At 35.2% G+C, this 23,065-nt stretch overlaps 1 protein-coding gene across 19 annotated transcripts in view; it reads right to left on the bottom strand.

The window, feature by feature from the left end:
* celf4 (CUGBP, Elav-like family member 4) overlaps nt 1-23,065 on the bottom strand; it is a 1,212,964-nt gene that overhangs the window by 87,739 nt on the left and 1,102,160 nt on the right. For 12 of the 19 annotated variants that reach the window (XM_039759130.1, XM_039759123.1, XM_039759118.1 and 9 more), the window contains one exon: nt 9,402-9,545. The exons of 3 other annotated variants lie outside the window; for them this stretch is intronic. In XM_039759130.1, coding sequence (XP_039615064.1) covers nt 9,402-9,545 — 144 coding nt within the window. The remainder of the gene's footprint in view (nt 1-9,401; nt 9,546-23,065) is intronic. 4 more of the 19 variants (XM_039759132.1, XM_039759131.1, XM_039759120.1 and 1 more) reach the window with 2 other exon arrangements.

The following is a 23,065-nucleotide window of genomic DNA, read 5'->3' on the forward strand; positions in this document are numbered from 1 at the left end:
ATTGATAATATTCTGGACATAGTTAATTCGTCATTAGATACGGGGTCTTCCCAGACTGTCTTAAGACTGCTGTAGTTAAACCCCTGCTCAAGAAAAATAATCTTGACCTCTCTGCCTTTGAAAATTTTAGACCCATCTCTAACCTGCCCTTCTTAAGTAAAATTCTAGAGAAGGCAGTCATTATGCAGTTAAATGACCACCTCAATAAACATGCTATTCTTGATAAATTTCAGTCAGGCTTCAGAACAAATCACAGCACAGAAACTGCACTCGTTAAAGTAGTAAATGACTTGGGTAAATGCAGACAGAGGCCATTTATCTGTTCTCATCCTCTTAGATCTGAGTGCTGCATTTGACACCATTGATCACAATATTCTTAGAAATCGCCTTAGTCAATGGGTGGGCCTCTCTGGCAGTGTCTTAAATTGGTTTGAATCCTACCTGGCAGGTAGAAAATTCTTTGTGAGTTGTGGTAATCACAACTCAAAGACACATGATATTCTATATGGTGTTCCACAAGGCTCTATCCTGGGTCTGCTGCTTTTCTCTATCTATATGCTTCCGTTAGGTCAGATTATCTCAGGTTACAACGTGAGCTACCACAGCTATGCTGATGACACACAGCTGTACTTATCAATAGCACCTGATGACTCTGACTCTCTTGATTCACTAACGCAATGTCTTACTGGTATTTCTGAATGGATGAATAGTAATTTTCTCAAACTAAATAAAGAGAAAACTGAAATTTTAGTAATTGGCAATAATGGATTCAATGAGGTTATCAGAAATAAACTTGATGCACTAGGATTAAAAGTTAAGACGGAAGTAAAAAACTTAGGGGTAACAGTTAACTGTAATCTGAATTTTAAATCGCATATTCATCAGACCACTAGGACAGCATTTTTTCACTTAAGAAACATAGCAAAAGTTAGACCTCTTATATCATTGAAAGATGCAGAGAAATTAATTCACGCTTTTGTTTTCAGTAGACTAGATTACTGTAACGCACTCCTCTCAGGACTACCAAAAAAAGACATAAATCACTTGCAACGAGTGCAGAATGCAGCTGCTAGAATCCTAACTAGGAAAAGAAAATCCGAACACATTTCTCCAGTTTAAAATGTTAATACATTTCAAGTTTACCAAAAAATCTATAATCATTAAGATCAGGGTGGAGCTGCTGTTTGTACAGATTAATGATGTGTAACATTTTCAGGTAGAAAAAGTCCCATGAAGTTTGAAAAAAGACAAACAGTGTCCCATAATAAGAGTTTCCAAAGCATCTGTTAAGCTACCCAATTCCTGTCTTCACTACAACAGCTCTCTAAGCCTGTAAGATTTATATTAGTCATTAGTCTAGAACAAACCTAATCTATGGTTAAGCTGTTCTTTTCTGTGGTACACAAAGCAACACTCTCCTTTATGTCTCTCTGGATGCTCTTTGTACACTGTTTAAATGGCATTCCTCTGTGTTTGTCTGGAATGAGTTTTGAAAAATGTCTGGACAACAGAACAACCTAATCTCTACATCCACTAATAAAGCAGCAATTTGCCTCATAGTACCATGCAATATACCTGTGAAACATGATAATCAATAAATCCTTATTGTATAAAAAGCTGAAGACTGAACTATCACATAGTATCACAAAAATCAGATAACCCTAAACAAGGAGCTACTACTAAATTCTAACTTTGACCTCTTAATTGTATGTGAAAATGCATTTGAAATACCATAAAATGCTTTTCTGATTTTCAGACCCATGAAATGCATTTTAAGATAGCCTGAGATAGCTTACAGTTTCTCCATGCAATTCATTTTGAGACACCTAGACAGTGTTGTTCTTTTCATGATGTCCCAAAGCCACTTCCTGTGAAAATACCTACTTTTGCAATTGGTTTCTTTTCTATTTTATGATAGGTAAGAATGCGCAGGATGCTATTTTGATATCCTACATATATTTCGAGATTTCTTGAAATATATTTTAAGTCCCTGTCATGTTACTATGAACATCCTATATTTTAATCAAAAAGTAAATAGGAACTTATTTAATATCTCAAAAATCAAGTACAGACATATTACAATTTATTTTGAATATTTGAAATGGAAATAACTCTTAATTGTATTTCATGATATAATATCATTTCCACTGGCTCTCAAAATTCTATCATGAATGAGGTGGACTTTACAATTAATGTATTAAAGTATCTTCTGGTTCTTTTTCAGATAACTTAAAATAACGTATTAAGATATCTTAATTGCACTTCAAGATGTCCTAAAATAGTCTCCTGTTCTTTATCAGCCATCTGAAAATTACTTCCTTTAAATTTCATGACATTTTTGCATAAAAAAAAAAAATTATTTAAAAGAATGGGCATTTACAGACAAAACCATATCGTGATATCACAAAATGACAAGGAGGATATTTTGGTAATTCTTAAAGTATTGCAAAATTAACACAAAGTTAGTTAATGAGATTGCATAGCACTTTTACTGTATATCTGAAACACCCTTTCACATATCATTAACTCATTTAAGGTATGTCCAAAACTGAATATGACTTGCCATATTCCAAGGACATACATACATATACATTTTATTAAATTCATTCGCCTGATATACCTCTTTGTTGACATCATGACAGATACTATGAAATGTGGTGGAATAATAATAATGCAAATAAGACATATATGGAGGACTGTATGGTCTTTAGGAAAGATGGAGTAGTGATGCAGAAGTTAATGCTACTGCCTCACAGCACCCAAGTTCTTATGTTCAGATCCCAATGTCTACATGGATTTTTTCCCACATCTCACTTACAGGTTAAAGACAGTTCTATATTTACTCTGTAACCAGGTTTCCATTGAAAACATTGTCTCTGAATAATGTTTTAAAGCTTTGAAATGTTTGTTGATATAGACAATGGAAATATTATTTATCACTAATATTTTACATATGTTGATTAATCTTTTTTCCATTCTTTTTCAACGGATAAATCGATTGTTGATACTTGAAATGTTGCAAATTACTGTAGTGGAAGGATTTTTAACAGAAAAAATATGCAGTTATGCATTAACTTGGAGTAATGTGACTGGATTTTAATTACATCTCCTATAACAAATTAAACAGCCTGTCAAAATAATAATACATGCAGTTTTTCATAATGCACAATGTCACTTTCAAAAGTGAAATAATAGGTAAAGTTATTAAAAAATAGGCTGATGTGTTTTTTCTACGTGTTTTTAATAATTAGGGGTCTTGAAATTGTTTTACATACCTGTATAAGTTGTTGTCGTGAATACAGCTGCATCATGTACACTTCCAGGTGTGCCAACACAAATGTCTTGGATTAAACACTTGTTGGTTGACAAGCACCTAAAGAATTATAGATCTTCATTCTTTGCAGTTAATGTTATTGTGGTAACCTTCAGTTGAGGAATAATAGGTATATACATTCCATCAACTACACCTTACACCTGTGGCACAAAGGGTACCAAAGTATTGCCGTAGACAATCCTGTTTATTTCCACAATATTTTGTATTTTATTGCACCTGTGCACCATTCTCTCTTCAATGTCCTTGCACTCCGCATAAGCACAGTGGTAGGAGGTGGTCATATTGACCATATCTCTCCCACAACTCTATACTTAGTGCATTACCAATTTGTATAAAGCTATGGTAATGCGTTTTCAGGTTGGAACACGTAGCTAGTGAATATGTGGTGGTCTGAGAAATGGCCGTGTATAATAACTACATAGTATTTCAGATGCTGACCTTGACAAGTTTTGTAGGTATAGGCTTACAGCTTCTCAACTACAACCTCACAGAACTTTGTGATGTGCATTCTGGTTTATGGCAAATTAAAATGGCTGTCCTTATGAAACATATGTGCAACTCTTTCGTTTTGGCACTGTTGTCGCTATATGTTATTATCTAGAGCAGTTACCTGAGACATACAAATTATTAGACATTTTCCAATATTAATAAGTTGTCTATTTAATCTATTTTAATTTGTTTTTTTTATTTTTAATTAAATTTATTTGCCACGCTTATGAATAAGATATGGAAAAGTCATGGAAAGAGAAGATAATTTGCGATACAGGGTGGAAACACATCAAAAAAAATTTTTTTGCAAAAGCAGTTTTTTCAGGAAAAGATATCATTACATGAATCATTTTTAGTGTTAAAAATCAGATGGACTGAAACAAGCTGCTCAGAGAAACAATTTGCAAACAGCTATTTAACATATTTTTATTTTATTGCAAAAAATATTTATTCAACCAATGGAAACACAGAATGTGTGAGTAAGTGTGGATGTCTTCATGAACTATGTTTACTGTAATAATTAACCTGTTGCTGGAATAGACACCAGCTCTGAGAAATCCTAACTTTGATAATCTATTTAGAAAACTGATAGATGCTTAAGTTATTGCTAGGTAGCCTTTAATATCCAACTGAAATTAGCATATTCAGAAAGCAGCTCTTGCTACAGTCAGAAAACAAGTTTTTTAGTAAAGAGTGTGCCCTTCAAATATAGACAGGTTGTAAGCAAATGCACGTAGAACTTGGTCATCAAACAATTTTTTTTTCAAATTTATTCATGATCGCTGCTGCTTTATTTTTCATATTTCTTGTTAAAATAAAAAGACATTTTGATTTTGTTGTCTTTTTTCTCTCTTTATGTTTCGTTGAACAGAATTTGGAAGTATAATTCTTTGTGTCAAGCTCTTCAGACAATATAATTTCATACCTATAGATACCTTTCAGGTGTGACATGTATAAAATGAGCTTTTGTTCTTTTTAAAGTTCATTAACTTGTGAGTCCTACGGCAATCAATATATGAGGTTTCCAAAACCCATTTATGAGCGGTGCTTTTTAGTCAAAGTCATTTTCTACTGTATGAAGCCCAGTTTATAAATATCATGTAAACACAGCAGGCCTAAGATCCATCCATCTATCCATTATCCAATGCGCTATATCCTAACTACAGGGTCACGGGGGGTCTGCTGGAGCAAATCCCAGCCAACACAGGGCGCAAGGCAGGAAACAAACCCTGGACAGGGCGTCAGCCCACCGCAGGCAGCCTAAGATGCATAATAAAAAGAAAATAAATAACTAAATAAAATTCAGTCTCCTGTAGAGTCATTAGATTTTAAATGGCCTATCTCTAAGCTTCTGTCCTCATTGGTTCTACGTCAGTTGTCCTGCTTGTCCTTCCTAACTGTGATAACTCTCACTTTATAAACTATGCATAGTTCATTGTTATTTGTACACCTGTTCTTCAAATTTCATTCTACTGTTTGTGCATTTCAGTACTTTATTACAGTGTTTAACTCATTTTGAGCAATAAATAATTATGGTGATTTTATTTTTTTATCACTCAAAAGAACATTTTTAGTTTATAGTGTGCATTTGTACATATAGTATCTATCATAAAGAATAATAACAAAGTACAGTATTATAAAGGCAATATTTTCTAATATTTCATCAAAACTAAAAATACCTTAATCAATACGTTTATTTAAAGGTGCAAATAATGGGCTGGATAAAACCATGTACTATGGCACTTTAAGACAAAAAGGCCAAAAACCTTACTCTGGACAAGGTGTGTACGAAGCCTAATTTTTTCACTCAGGTGGTGTGAGGGCATTCTTGAATATGTTCAGTAATAAGAAAATTCTCGAAATTCATCTAAATGTGTGTAGCCTTTAAACTAAACAACACAGATAACTCAAGTATGTCAAAATGTTGACCAAAAATTGAATGAAGGCAGAGTGACATGTTCTAGGCATCTGGTCTTGTTTTCCTGAAAGACAATATGCTGATAATGCTTTATGTCGAAAAAGGCTTGTTGACTGGCCAAGCTGGAGCCTCCAATAGCAAATGCATTCACAGCTGCAGATCCTGGCAGAGGAACACATGAAGCCCATCTGCTGTTGCTTCAGGCAGCCTTAGTACTGGTGGCTTCAGCATTTCAAGAAGAGCAACAGCTGCTGAGGGATTTAGGGGCCAGTGCTTTGACTAAAGATCCATCTGATGATAGCAGTCTGTGTGCCAGTGTGTCATTCTCTGAGAGATGGATACTTTTTGCCATAGAAGATGCCAATGTACATGTTAAAAGAATACCATAACTGACTCCATTGGCATCATGTATCCAGCAAACCCAAGACATTTAACTAACATTTAATAAATGATTTCATATTTTAAGGATAAGGCAGAGCACACATTTTAAAATGAGGTTCAGGTGCCGCGTTAGCAAAAGGTATTGCTCCCCTTGAAGATACACTTAAACAAATAAACAATAAAATTAAGCATAGAGAGAGGGTCATCATGAAAAAATGCTGTGGGGAAACCTGACAACACTCAAAGCTAGAAATGTGATCACTGAAACATGTTTCCACTTTTGAAACGGATGTCATGCCACATGATTATTAACATGATCTGGTTTACAAATGCTTAGACCAAATTTTGGAATCCTGTTGTTGTACCCAATTCATTTATAAGAGGTGCCATCCAGCTGAGTTATGTGTTTATGTTGGAAACTTGAAATGAAACTAGAGACTTCTTTCTAACACTGTGCTTCAGGAATTTAATATTTTTAATACTTTTTTTGTCTGAAATTATTTTAATGAAAGGAATATAAGTAGCCCTCTGAATATAAAAACAAAATCTAACTGCAAACGACTAACCAAAATTTGTCAAGTTGTTCCCTCATTTCCACATGTTTTTTTATTTGTATTTCGTCATGAGCTTGTCATCAATCTTTTCGACATTAATCTTCTTTAAAGTAAGTCTACATTTAAATTCTCTTCATCCACTGTCCTTCTAAAGTCATCTGTCACTTACAGATTTCCTTGTCTATGGACTTCTTTTGACCTGGCTGTCCTCCTACTGATGGTTTGCCTTTTAACTGTATAGTCCTCAGCTTGATGCCTCTTGTTTTGCTGGCCTTCAGATTTTTGCAGTTGTTTTCGGTGCCTTTTTTTGTAATTTATCATCTCTTGCTTTGCTGATCTTTTACTGTCTTCTCTATTTACTTGTAACTGCAGGCTGCTGACCTCCTACCCATTCCCTCCCAACCATTTCATTGAAACTGAATAAAGCTTTCAAACACCATCTTAAAAACACAAAAATGTTATGTATACCCATTTCCATACTCACTTGGAGATGTATAAAAATTAAACAGCATAAAGCCACGCACAATTTTATGGCAGCCTCATTTGGCGGCCGCAGTGACACTCGGTGTCAAAGCAGTGCTACTGTTTCTGTGTCATTTCCCTTCGTTTTTTATATTTGCATCCATTATGCAGGTGTTATCAAATACACAGAAATTAATTACATATCATTTACAAATTTAATTCACTTGATTTTAATCATTCTGTAACAATATAATAGTGCACGGAATGGACATACTTTTCAAACTACCATATTGTAGCTGCTGTAGCGTTGTTAGACAACATTGCAAATGGAAGAATTAAAAGTGAGAGTACATTTATAGGTGATGATGACTAGCTTCTAAGTCGGTTTCGATTTTCAAGAGGTATCCTCTTGGAGCTGTGTGTTGAACTGGCACTCGCTCTACAAAGGCAGATTTTAAGGAATTGTGCCCTACCTGCTCCTTTGAAAGTTCTGTCTATCCTCGGGTTTTCAGCAACAGGAACTTTTTAAAAGCAACTTGCTGACCAATTGCATATTTCACACACATCACCGAGATGTGCCATGCCAGCTGTATAGGATGGTATCATGTGCTTGTTATCCATATATATAAGATTTCCTTTCACTGTGGTTGAACTGGTAAACATTAAAGCACAATTTGCGGCAATGTCTGGTTTTACAAAAGTAACTGGAGTAGTCAACTGCATGCACTTCGCTGGACAAGTTACATCAGCCACGGGCGAATGACCAAAATAATGAGCTGGCATTACATCATCTTTAGCAGGAGTGCCTATAAAAACTGCAACTCTACACAGTCGCAAGTGCTTTTTCCAACTAGTGTGTTGCATTGTGTAAGCATTTAGCATCCTGTATAATGTGGCACACAATTATGGCTTGCCTGTACCTGAAGAAATGTGGGAATTGTAGTTTGTGTTTCTTTAGGGACTGTAATTATACAAACAAGTACAGAAGGATACAGCAGGATGTTTGACTTTTGTTTAATCCTTCTTCTGGGAAGCAGTTTTAAATGGAGGACTATCCATGACCTCTTTTGTACCAGATAATCTGTTCACTGTATTTTGGGATTCACATATATTACTCACATTAAGAATGTTTTGGACTGTATATATTGTCTAGGGGAGTGAAACAGGGGCATACTTAATGTTTTATATGTTTAATACAGTATTACTTTTTTGTTGTGCATGTAAGTACTTGTATATTTTTAGTGTGTAATACTGTATATCCAATTTATTTATACATTTTTTCCAGTGTGTTTGCTTAATATTGAAGTGGCGGGGTTGACAAATAAAGCAGGGCTTAAGTGTTGACCTAATTCCATCCATCTCTCATTTTTAAAGTATAGTGGCAGAATAACTACACACATCTTTTTTGTGACCTTGTCACACCCCATAAGTCAGGGTTTCACTACAAATTAAATAAATGTAAACCATCATAATGAAATATTAAACTGTTGGGGTGCTTGGAGATGGTGCTCATAGTAAGAAGTCACTCACTAAAATGAAGGTTTGTTGGATTGTTAATACACAAATTGGAAAATTATGTCAAATACACACCCAGACAACGTAATACAATGTAATACGTTTTCTTACTTTTGCAGTAGTAACTTATGTTGCCTGGATACTTCTACCTACATTCTATTTTAGCAGTGGCACTGTTAAGAGGAGACATCACTGCTACCTGCTGCCTTCTGAAGATTCCAGAATTCATATACATAATTTCTTTATGTTTATCTGCATTCACTAGATAGTTCCAATTTTGACATTGTCGTTATAAACCTTTATTCTTCCATTTTTAGCACCTACAGTACATTTTCCTTCATAAGATTGTGTCAAAGCACTGAATACATTGGGAAGAAGTGAAAATGAAAAAGGTAGGCCTATTACTTACAAAACAATATTATTTTAGTATTTCTACTTTTAAAGCCCCACATGATCCTCTTAAGCTTCTCTTATACAATCCAGAATTGACATTCAAATACATGTGGTAAGCCAAGCAAACTAATACGTCTGGATCCCTTGATAAGATGGTGTCATTGCACCAGCCTCACAAACCTGTGTGCAGAGCAGCCCCAGTGTTAAGCAAAATTTCTGTGCTTCAGAAAAGCTGTCCCTCCCTTGCCCCCTTCGGCAAATCTGTGTTGCATGTAAGCTTGCCTCTCTATGCTACTTTGCTATCAAAGATCAGCGCTTTCTAAAATAATCTTACAGGTGTTATCTTTTTACCCACCAAAGCATTTACTTTGGTTTGTCGCTCGATCCACAAACACTTTCGAGGAGATGACATTACCGAAAGGGAGGAACATCTGCATGAGCTCGGTGTCTCCAAACTCCTGGGGAAGGTGGTAGATAAACAGGTTACAGCCCTCCGGGCCTGAGAAAGAGGAGAACAAGGGAATGGAAGAGCAGGAGAGGAAGCAAAAGTGTGGTCATGGATAGAGGGATAAAGAGATGTAAATTTAGTACAGACAGCAAAAGAGCAAATGGGGGTGTCATTATTTTTTGTTGGAGTAGCAGATTTTGAAAAAAATGAATTAGGAAAAATAGATGAGAGAACAATGAGAAAACATGTAAGTAATAAAGGCAGAGGAATAATGAAGAGGAAAAGAGAGCAGTGAGGAGACGTGAAGAAGGAAAAGGATTGGAGAAAAAAATGAGAGAGAAAAACAAAAACAATAAAAAATAGTAGAGTCAAATAAAGGAAGAAGTTATGAGAATGGAAATGAGATTGGGGAAACAGGTTAGGAAAAAGGGAAGAGACAAAGAAAAGAATTATTGTACGAAAGGAGGGTAAAACAAACCAACAGTGATGTGGCTCTGCACCCTGCCTTAAAAGGAAATCTCAAAAATGTTCAGAGGCAATCTTGACATTTTATTTCTGAGTCTTTATGAGTTACCATAATTGTGTGGTCAGGGTCTCCCTAAGAGCCAGGGTGTGGGCCACTGCAATAAAAAGCAACAATAGGAAAGTACCTGAAAAATATCATTAAGTATTGAGGACATTATAGGCAGTGTATGTGGAAAGCAATACAATAATAATAATAATAATAATAAAAGTGTCTGTGCTATAAATGAGTACAGGAACAGAGACAGAAGACCAAACACAGGAGAGACAGCTTACTGCCTGCTTAGTGAAGTTCACAAAAGGAAAGGCAAGCCACTCTTCTCACCAGAATAGAGATGTACAGTATAGGAAAAAATAAATAAAAAGCAGACCACTCTCTACTTAGAGGGAGACGTAGAAGACAGGGAGAAGAGGTTGGACCTTAGAATGGAAAATGAGGACAAGACAGCTGATGACAGAACAATGCATTTTCCTTAAACAAGTGTAGAGGGGTAAAGAGTTACATCTTTTTCATATATATTAACTTTATCTGTAACAAAACAACATGTGCCAGATTAACTAAAAGTTATGAAATCTAACATATATTTACCATCCACAACTTCACACTCAAATACTCTTAATTCATTTTAATTCAAATCTGGGTGCAAGAGTTTTGTGCCCTTTCCCTTGAAGAGTCATTTGAAGTTCTAGAGGTCTATGTGATTTTACAAAGCTCACAAAGAAAAAAAGGAAAAGAAAGAAAAGAAAAATATAATAATCTAATATAAATTATAAAGAAGGTCCTTCTCAAAATCTCTGAATATGTTTGATATCCCATTGCTACAAGTGAAATTGATATCTATTGAACAATAAAGATCATATTTTTGAATATCATATGGACCTAAACTGACCCATATGTGCTCAATTTCACTACATTCTATTCATAAGAACCTGGGGTGTTTTGGCACTGCATTGTGCCTAGGACCAAATCAGCTAAAATGGTAAAAAGTTTCATAGTTTATGTCCCCTTTAACAATGGGGAGGCAGTTCCAATCTCAGTTTCTTTACAGTTCAATATGAAGCAGGTTTGTCTTTATGGCAAGTAACTTATTTACCATGGAAAATGATATGTGATATATTGTGAGTAGTGACATTTCTCCAATTGCAACTGAAAGGTTTAAAAAGTTACATCATCAGAATCAGAGACTACTTTCTTCTGATAAATGAATTGGATTTTTCTCCCAAAAGGGAATACTATTTGATAAATATTTGTTAATTATTTATTATTTATCTTGACTTTCAGAAGGAAAGGGTAAGGAAAATTAAAGACAAACAAAAAAGATTATGACAGCTGGTGCTGCTATGGAGAGGAGGCAGGCATTGGGAATGTGGCACTGATGGAGCGAGTGGACAGTGGTTCCAGGGCAGGATCTCTCATGTTAAGTGCTTAACAAGCACAAGCAACTAAGTGCTCCAAGTGGGCTCTCACTGAAGGCTGAAAGATAGCAGCAAGAGAAAGAAGCAGGACTTGTGGGCTCCCCATAGAATGCCATGGGATGGTGCTGGGAACATGAGCTGGATTTAAGAGAATTGGAGAATGTCTCATAGATAAGTAAAGAAGAAGTCAGTTTTATAAAAAAGCAAAGGATCTGGAATTAATTTAAAGGACAGATCTTTTGTTTTTAACCTTTGATTTTAACCTGTTTTGGGATTTATTTTTTGTGACTTTAAACGTTCACAAGAGCACTGACATTACTGGATTTCTATTGACTTATTTAGTTAGAGAAGAAGTACTGCACTTTATTTATTGTTTGAACTTTGTTTGGATAATTATAGCAGTGACACTGTTGCACCTACCTCAGTTGTTTAGTAGCTTCATTGCCTAATCCATCTCAGGTTCATGACTTTTGATTTCTGGGTTGAAGGAGGTAACAACAGCTGTAGTCAACCCAGACATCACCCTGTCTTTCAAAAATTTCTCAGAACTTAGCATTAAACTTTCATTGTTACCAACTACTGGTTCTTGGACTTTGATTTTACTCTTCAGAATATCTTACATATAGTCACCAGTCTTCATGCTACTTTGTCATGTATCTTCTCCTAGAATGTCTTATGCCTTCAACATACTTGGCGAGCTTCCTCATTAGCTGTGTATGTTTTTTGTCTGGTTTGTTTACCACCCTCCTCTCAATGATAGGAAAATGTTTGGTTTTGCGCTCTGGATAATAGCGTTATAATTTAGTGTTGCAGCCAAGGGCTGTAGGAATTTTCCATCCACCTTGTTAAATTCATCACTCTGCCAGGCTTTTCTGGAATGCACATTGTTTATCTGTCACTGTGATCCCCTCTATTTGGTCTTAAAGATGTTCCAGCTCACTCAAAAAACATCCAATAAACCAGTACAAAGAACTTATGTTACCCACAGTGGAATACTGCTTAGCCTTCAACCACAACATGTCCAAGGATTGTGAGAATCGCTAATACACACTCTCTAAGCAACAAAACTGCACTGCTGCAAGACGTCAATTTTGAACTAAAACTGGATTTATTGTTTGTGCTAAATTTGGCACCAACCCAATGACTATTTAAATTTTAATACGTATTTTGTTCCTGGTGCAGAGTATTTTGAATGTCTTGTATTTGTATGTGCTTAAAAGTATTTGTGTTTCTCCACTCTGTCTTGTTCTGATTTATCATCCTCCAAAGCCCAACCATCTGTTCTTCAATGCATTTACTGAACTCCTCATTTTTCTCAGTTCCATTTCACCTGCCATGATCTTGTATGGTGATTTTATTATCCATGTTGGTAATCTAAGTTTTAGCAATGCATTGTTTTTATATCTCTGACTATTCCAAACTCTCACAACAGGCTACATTTTCTACACACAAGAAAGGTCATTCCTGGATTTCAGCTGTACTGCTGATAATGATAGTCTTGTGGGTATTGAATTGCGCATTATTGATCATAAACTTATTACATTTAATTCAAATGTTCCACTGCCTCAGGCCTGTTATCATATTCAGAAATATTAAGAATACTGATTATAGTTTTTACTTGTAATTGTTGGCTGTTAGCTGTTAACTCTGTGAATCAGTACAATAATATGTTTGCATTTCTTTTGGATCAGTTTACCCTATGAAAGAATAAACTGTGCCCATTGTTAAATCTTTTCCATGGTACACAACTGAATTACATGCAATTAAGGCTAAAGGAAGACAACTTGAACGGCTATGTAAAAAATCTGGTCTTATTGTTCACAGACATATATTTGAATAACATCATTTAGAATATAATACCACTCTCAAAAATGACAGATCATCATACTGCTCCCACTTTATTAATGATAGTTCTGGCAACCCTCTCATCCATCCATTTTCTGCCCTTATCCTGATCGAGGTTATGGGGGCAGCAGTCCAAGCAATGATACCCAGATGTCCCTTTTCCTCAGGTCGCCTCCGCTAGACACGACTGGCTGGTACAACATCTGCATAAATGTGGTGACTAAATCTTGTGTCTGAGATAACCAGGTACTCAATTACACCAAGACAGTGGAAAATGTAATCAACTTTCACAAACAGCACTTAAAAACCTCAAGCACTAGAAATGAATGTTTCTACAGTCAACATGGTAGAATCATTGAGCCTTTCAGGCAAAACTATCACAAACACTATCAGCTGGGACATTAATACCACTTCCAGCACTAAGAAAGCAAAAACAAAAACAAAAGGGAGGGATAAAGGCAATAAGATGCTGTAATATTTATGCTGTCATTTTCTGTTACAGTACATCATCAATGCAATGATCGTGGACATGTTACTAACCTTCAAGGCAAGTGCATAAACAAAGAAAAACAACATAGATCCAAAAAACTAACTTAATGAAAATTACACCAGAAATGAATTTCTCACATGTTAAAATTCTAAAACAGACAAAAACACATGTATAGATAGGCTAATACTAAATAATCACCTCTCTCCCAAGGCATGAACTCTGGATACAACAATCCAGCATGTTTAAAAAGAAACAATGAAATAAATTCAGGATACAAAGAGCATTTACTTGCATGACCCATAAACGATCCTTTGGACAGAATACTCAGACACATGGTGAACCTCTGCCACAACAGATAGGGGTGGCGCAGAAACCACAGAAAACCAACAAGAACGTACCAGCTTAACCCAATACAGCTGAAATGATTCAAATAAGCCACTGCTCAGGGGATATCCAGATGTAATTTTAACTTGAATACCCACTCTGGAGAGACTTTAAAGATGTATATTGATTGTATTAGTAAGTTCATTTTTCAAGTTTATTACTATTTGCACACTGTAAAATAGGATTTTTACTCTCACAGACTAGTGATATTAAAAGGGATTCTTACTCCCACAGAAGTATAATATAAACAACAGATAAGGACTACAGTATGAAAAGATACTTTTTTTGACTTTTAAGCATTTTTCGGTATGAACAGTATTTGAGACATTTTATGACCTGAGGATAAAAACTGCCCTTGAATCTAGGATGCGGGTACTACCAAATTTAATGGTGTAGTTGCACCTGTGATTAGTCACACAGGTATATGTGAACAAGGAGTGCAACATGGGACTCTGCACCCTACTTCATGAGGAGTGTGGAAAAAGTGACAATACTAATTTACATGTGCTGGGGTCTACCATTAAGAAAGTACAAAATCCAGTTGCATAGGGAGGTGCTAAGTTCAAGTCTAAAGGTCTGGTGATCAGTCTTGATGGAATTATACTTAAATGTTGAGCTGCAGTCTATAAAAGGTGCTCTGGCATTTTTAAGTTCAAGGGATATACTATGCTGTGTGAACCTGATGTGGAAATAATTTGCGCCACCTCAGATTTGCTTATCAGAAAAAAAAAAACTACATTTAATGTACTGCAGCATTAGTCTACCTAAGAATTTCATCTCAAAGAAAGCAAGTGCCACTAGACAACAGTTATTAAGACAGTCAGCTTTTTGTTTTCTTTGGCATGGGAGATAACTGCTGTCTTTGTGAAGCAGGTGGGAACTATAGATTTTATCAGTAAGGTATTAAAAATACCTATAAAAATATCAGCAAATTGCTTGTTACAGGTTTTGAAATATCCTTGCCCTCAGACCTATGGCTTTACACATGTTGAGCCATGTAAAAATTCTTCTCATGTCAACCACAATAGTAGAAAAAGATTAATCATCTGGTGCTGCAGGAACTCATATATGAGAAACGTTTATTGCTACTGACATAGAAAGCTTTAAGTTCATACTGGAGAGAAAAGTTTTCATTTATTTATTTACCACTTAAACAGAATGATACTGCTTTAGTTGTCATTAATTTCAGGAAAAGAGGGGTTCATTTAATGGATGTTAATTTTCCCATAAGGAAGGCAATACTAAACTCGCAAGGTATTAATCTGCATTTGACTTCAGCCCTTGGATCAATACAGTACCTTTCAATTAAGTTTATAGCCAACATTAAAAGAATTATTTTCACATACAAAGTAATGTATATTTGGTAGAAAAGTCCAACCAATTTCGATATTTAAATCAAGGCTGAAGCTTATTATTTTAGAATGACATACTTGTTAAAAATCTTCTTCTGAAACTGTCCACTCTTTTTTTTTTTTAATAAAGTAAATGATTTTTATTGATTGCTTTAAAGCCTGTCACATTCTCTGTGTTTTGCAGTAACACTTTATGTACCTGATAGTGGATGCTGTTGTTGCCAGTGATGGATTTTATCTTGGATGTTTGTGGTGTTCAGCTGGAAGCAATATCAGAACACACAGTGCCCTTCAGTATTATTGAAAAAATGAGAAACATTGTCATTGATTTCAGCTGAAAAGTTCCTATACACTCCAATCAACTTAACAATGTCCAATTTAAATGAGAAACATGCTTCTCGTTTGTGGCACATGTGTTTTTGTTAAAAATATTTATTTCTTGATGAGGGTTTTGTTTTTCTTTCAATTAACTTGTTTCAATTAAAAGTCAGATGTTCGTCATTTTTTCAGTGCAAAATGACGGTCCTTCAGCAAACAGTGATTTTTTTCTAACCCTTCTTACTAATTTTTACAAGGAGTGCCAATAATAGTGGAGGACACTGTATGTAATCAGGAAGTAGCATTTTTGTTGCTTTAAGAAACCTACTAGTATTAAAAATTATATTTATTTTTGAGTACATAATTAAGACTGCTTTATTTAATTTTTTTTCTTTTTATTAGGCTAAACTAAATAAAATTTCTTTGACATTTTGATATTATCATAGAACTAAATTCAGCGTCATCAAACACCAGTTTCAAATGCTGAGAAAGTGACATTGTTCTTAGGTTTATGCCATTTTCACCCAACGCTGTTAAATTACCAAGCTGTGGTAATCATCATTGATGACACAAGCATCACTACCTTACATTAATGAAAGCAGACCAAAACACTGTCAAAACACCTCAAATTAGATAGAGGTGATGAAATATAAAATATAAAATTTGATAAAGATTAATTATTAAAATATATTTTTTACTTGGAATGCTAGTTAAGACTACATTATAATATGCCATTTCACAGTTGTCAAAGTTCAAAAAGGAAGGCTGCTTTGCATTTTACATATAGTAATTATGACCAGGATTATATGACTGAGACTTATACACACACCAAATGTAATTTTGTCTCAAACAGGCATATTTATTGCAGAGTAATAATCCTAACAGTCTAATGCATTTATTACTCTTTCCTAATCTTACGGGTTACAGGAAATTCTTGCTAAAACAACAAATGCGAGCAGAAAATAATATGAGACAATACCCATTTATAATCGTCTTATGAACCTGCACCATAAACAGAGCTATTACATTAAGCACATCAGGACTATCTAGATGAGAACAGGCCATTCAGCTCAACAAAGCTCACCAGTCCTATTCATGTAATTCTTCCAAAATAACACCAAGTCTTGCTTTAAATGTCCCTAAAGTCCTAATGTTTACCACACTTCTCAGTAACTTATTCCTTGTGTCTATGGTTCTCTGTGTGAAGAAAAACGTCCAAATGTTTTTTGTGGAATTTTATTTTAACAATTTTAAAGTAAAAGTCTCGTCACACTATTCTAATTCCCTCTATAATTTTAAACATATAAATTTAAACACACTACACATTGTACTATATAACCTGATATTCTGTTAGCATTCTTAAAGGCCTCTGAATACTGCTTTGCAGTTGAAAGTGTTGAGTGCACTATAGCCCCTAAATTCCTTCTCATAAGGTGTACTTTTTGTTTTCAGACCACCAATTGTGTACTCAAACCTCAAATTTTTAACTCCTATGTTTAATAATTTATGTTTACTTACAATAAATTTCATTTGCCACAGATCTGCCCAAGCCCCTCTGTAATTATTCAAGATTATCTGCCAATCCACCTAGCTTGGTATCATTTGCAGACTTAACCAGCTTGCTATTTATATTCCTATCCAAATCATTTATATAATAAAAACAGCAGTGGCCCTAGCACTGACACCTATAGGACACCACTTTTAACATTAGCCAATTCTAATGGGGTTCCTCGCAAAAATAACCCTCTGGATCCTATGTCTGAGCCAATTCTGCACCCATCTGCAAACTACACCCTGAATTCCTATTTCTTTTAGTTTGTTGCCCAAACTATCATTTAGCATCTTTTTAAATGCTTTCCGATAGTCAATATATTATTGATAAATAATATATCTTTTTGATGTTTCCTCATCCTCAACCCTAACCCTAATTCCAGCATGTTGGTAAAACATGATCTCCCTCTTCTGAGCCAATGCCAAGGACTGTTCAGTAAAACTACTGTTCTTGCAATGTGTTGCTCCATCCTATCCTTAATAATGTCTTCCATTAATTTACTGTACCTGTAATGCATGCTAAGCTTACTGGCCTATAGTTACTTGGATCTGCCCGATTACCCTTTAAATATAACTGAATAATATTTGCCATTTTTCAGTCCTTTGGAATTTTCTCCGTGCACAGTGACTTCCTAAAAATACACATCAAGGGTTAATATATGTACTCGATAACCTCCTTAACAACTTCAGGAGAAATATTATATGATCCTGGTGATTTTGTTATTATTTCAGTCTATTTAATCTGAGCAAACCACTCCTTAGTACTCCCTTTTATTGCAGGGAGGTTATACACTTTCTCACATGTAAAGACCTCAGGAAAAAGCAAGTTTAGAGCACCTTCGTTTTCACAGTCTGTACATTTTAATTACCCTTTACTTTTCCTAATACACTTCACCTCTTTCTTCACGGTTCTTTTACTACTTTTACCTTCGACTGCATGAGAGACGCATGGTCCCAATACCAGAGAGCAGTCAGAGGTGCAAGGAACCGTTTTTTCGTTGACATCATCTCAAAAAACTCTGGCAATCAACGTGTTTTATACAAAACACTAAATGCTGTCCTCTCTCCAGCTGCAACTGTTTTCTGTTCTGCCTCCACTGCTCTTTGTAATCAGATCCTCACATTTTTTCTAGATAGGCCCCAACACAGCACAGAAACTGCGCATCTACGTGTCCTAAATGAGGTCCTTTTGGCATTGGACTCGGGACTCCACGTGATTATGGTTCTTCTCAACTTATCTGCCGCCTTCGACACAATTGATCACGATATCTTGATCTCCCGACTCGAATCCTGGGCTGGTGTATCTGGCTTAGCCCTCGACTGGTTCAGGTCATATTTCTGCAACAGGACTCTCAGAGTCATGCTAGACGATTTTTCATCTGAATCAGTCCCACTCCCATGTGGGGTACCCCAGGGTTCCATTTTAGGGCCACTACTTTTTTCAATCTATATCCTGCCTTTAGGTGCAATTTTTAGAAAACATGCTATTTCATATCACCTATATGCTGACGACTGCCAAATTTATTTCTCCCTCAAGCCAACTGACTCCACCAAACCTCTTCTCGACTGCCTATCTGACATTAAGGATTGGCTTGCTGTAAACTTTCTTCACCTGAACGATTCAAAAACCGAGGTCATTGTTTTTAGCCCCGACTGCAAACGGACCCCATCCCTTGGCCTCGACTCTCTTCCCATTCCAGTAACTTCGTCTGTCTCCAATCTTGGAATCAAAATGGATACCGTCCTGAAAATGGATGCTCAAGTCAACAGCACGGTAAAATCCTGCTTTTTCCATATCAGGCGAATCGCCAAACTCAAGCCTATTCTGCCTAACCACCTCCTGGAATCAGTAATCCATGCATTCATTACGTCCCGGCTCAACTACTCAAATTCCTGCCTTTTTTGTATCAGTAAAGCCACTCTTTCTAGACTCCAACTGGCTCAGAATGCGGCTGCAAGGCTTCTAACTGGAAGTAGCAGAAGCCAACACATTACACCAATTTTAAAAACCCTACACTGGCTGCCGATTAGATTCAGAATTGGTTTTAAGATACTCCTCTTAACCTATAAGGCACTAAACGGTCTAGCCCCTGCCTATTTGAGTGTCTTGCTCCATCGTCACAATCCTCTTCGTGTTCTTAGATCCGCAGATCAGTTGCTTCTAACCGTTCCCAAGGCACATTTTAAAGCTTGTGGTGAAAGGGCTTTTTCCGTCTGTGCACCCAGGCTCTGGAACTCCCTACCCTTGGTGGTTAGGCAAGCCGCCTCAGTCGCCACATTTAAATCATGCCTAAAAACACACTTCTTCACATTGGCTTTTAATTCTTAACCTGTCTCATTTCCACTTGCTTCTTCCTATTTCTCAATTTTATTGGGTCCTCTGACCTGTTTTTAGTATCTCTGTTTTAATTCTCTCTTAATGTTTGTTTTTAATATTTTGTTTTTAGTCCTGCTTCTTTTTTTTTTTTTTTTAACTGTACAGCGCTTCGGTCAGTTGTAATGCTGTGCTTTTAAGCGCTCAACAAATAAAATGGTATGGTATGGTATGGTACTAAAATACCAAAAGAAATTTCTTTGGGCCATCTTTTGCCTTACTTGCAATATTCCTCTCTAACTGCCTTTTAGCTTCTCTAATATCCTTCTTAATTGCTGTCCTCATGTTCGCCCTACGATTTATATTGGAGTTATTAGTTTATTCTCCTTATACAGCTGATTTTCCTTTGCAGGTTCTTTTTCAATCCTTTATTAACCCACTTTTTCTTTTTTGTTTTAAATTTCATACTAATTCCAAATTTTGGTATGTACAGTACCTGACCCGCATACAACATTTGCTCATATATACAACATTTATTCATACGTACAACATTTTGCTCATTCATACAGCATTTGCTTCTGTCTTCTTGTTCAGCAGATCTCTATTCCACTCCTCTGTACCGCTAACACTGAAAAACCCTGACTCTCATGCTGACTGCTACTTAAATTATCTCCATGTGACAGTCTCTGTCTATCTGCCCTCATTTTCTCAAAGGTTCTGTCTAATGTGCCTATGTCAGTCTAGACTTTGGTCGACCTCTCCTGAAACAGCAATCCACAGGCTGATACAAATACTATATATATATATATATATACATATATACATACATACATACATACATACATGTATATATGTATATATATATATATATATATATATATATATATATATATATATATATATATATATATATATATATATATATATATATATATATATATATATATATATATATATATATATATATATATATATATATATATATATATATATATGTATATGTGTGTGTATATATATATATATATATATGTATATGTGTATATATATATATATATATGTATATGTGTATATATATGTGTATATATATATATGTATATATATATGTATATATATATATGTATATATGTATATGTATATATGTATATATATATATGTATATATATATATGTATATGTATATATGTATATATATATATATATATATATATATATATATATGTATATATATATGTATATATATATATATATATATGTATATATATATGTATGTGTATATATATATATATATATATATATGTCCTGAAACAGACACAGTACTTGTGTTATAACCAGTACTTAATGTGAAGAAGTGTGGGGTAGTGTTCAATATAGTTATCAAAGAATATTCTGATGGCAAGATAAACAAATGCAGATGAGTTATATTAAATATTTATTATGACATGGACATCTTAGCACCAAAAGAAAGTTACATTATGAAGAATATGCACACACTAGGATAACCTGAAAATACAGTTGTGTATGAGACAATTAAGTATCCATGAGTTAAAATGATCAAGGGTTTTGACTTAAAGTAAATGAGTCAAAATCAAAAGTAAGAAATGCCGTACTGCTTTAAATGAACAGGTGTCCATGCACTACATTGCGTAATCTACTCTCTGTTAATAATAATTCTTTGAATTTATATAGCGCTTTTCTCACTACTCAGAGTGCTCAGCAGCAATTGCAGGTTAAGGGCCTTGCTCAAGGGCCCAACAGACCAGAGTCCTTATTGGTATTGACGGGATTCAAACCAGCAACCTTCCGATTGCCAATGCAGATCCCTAGCCTCAGAAGAGGGCAAGTCACCTGGGGGCCTGTGGGGGTCTTAATCCAGCCTTGAGTAGGGCTGACATTTATCGTCTGTTGAAGTTTGCAGTGTTACCACAAGTGGCCTGTTCTGTTAATTATGATTTGGCCACATCATGATGACATTCTGCTTATGTCAGTTTTAGAATGGAAAAGGATATAAGAATGCTGTTTTTCAGAGAAATATATATATACTGTAATAATGAGCCCCTATTCTTAAAACAGAAGCATTAGCTTCAATATCTAACAAAAGAGCAGAGTCTAGTTAATTGTAAGATTTTGCTTTTCTAACTAAGGAAACCCTAACATTTATAGGAATGCTGGGTGACTTAAACAAAATGCTGTATTCAATGTGCAAAGGTACCTTAAAATGTTTAATACTTAATTAACCTTGATTCAACATAATATGTTCATATAAATCCATTTCTATCAAAGGATAAACAACTTCTCTAATGAAACTGTAAATTAAATGTGACAGACAACAAGGAAATGTCTCCATTCTTCAAATATTAATAATTAATATCACTAACTCATTATTATTAATTAATATCACTAAAATTGCCTCATTTCTTGATAATGGGCCTGCCATTTCCCCTACAAAACTAATCATTAATTAGAAAGATGCCTCTTTTCCTTATAGCAGGACTATGCATCACATGATACTCTTGACTGGACAAGCCAGTGTTTCTTATTGGCATGGGTTCTTCCTTCCATGCAGCGTGAAATCAAAGAGAAAGTATAAGGTCTCTGTCTGCACCGCTACTCTCAGTTTTCATGTATTTGCTGTTTCGATGAGTCTTTGAAAATCCAAAACCAAATCTTGTTATGCTAAGTTTAACTTCTGAAAACCTACTTCTCAGAATTATAAATAAGGAAATTAAATTATTGCCACTTTCTAACACAGGAACTTAGCAGCATAGTCTGAGATCCCTTGCCGATCTAAAGTAAACAATTGTAAGTTAAAACCCCTCTTTCAGATACATTAAATAACTAAATGAAATTCAATAAAAACATTTTGAGCTTGTGTAATGTGTCATGTTCATGTTTCACATAACTTACTTGCTACCATTCGAAATATAATTTACTCAAAGCCAAAGATAAAGCCTGTAACTATAAAATTGCTCTTACATTAATTCCCACTGTTGAATCTCTAGTGAACAAATAATCCTCAATATCAAAAAAGAAGAAAGCATTTTCTGCAAAACAGGATAATAAGCTCCATGTGTTCTTTTTAAAGAAGTCTAATTTTATTAAATCTAATCTGCATCCATCCCTGCATGTAGGCCCTCCAACCTGCAGGGAAAAACTTGGCGGTTGGTGGCAGAATTGGCACTCCAGCCACCATAAAAAAAACCCACACTGTTCCACTCCATCTGAACTAGTGTGGTGCTGAGGTATAATCCGTTGCATGGCTGCACTTGAGTCCTAATCTGGACCCTGAGTTGGTTTGTCGTGTGGTGGGTGCGGTAATGCACTGTATCAGTTCATGCTCCAAACCTCTCTCTCTCTCTCTCTATTATGTTGCATGTATAGAA

This window comes from Polypterus senegalus, chromosome 7, assembly GCF_016835505.1.
Source record: "Polypterus senegalus isolate Bchr_013 chromosome 7, ASM1683550v1, whole genome shotgun sequence".
In the NCBI taxonomy this organism is placed as follows: domain Eukaryota; kingdom Metazoa; phylum Chordata; class Cladistia; order Polypteriformes; family Polypteridae; genus Polypterus; species Polypterus senegalus.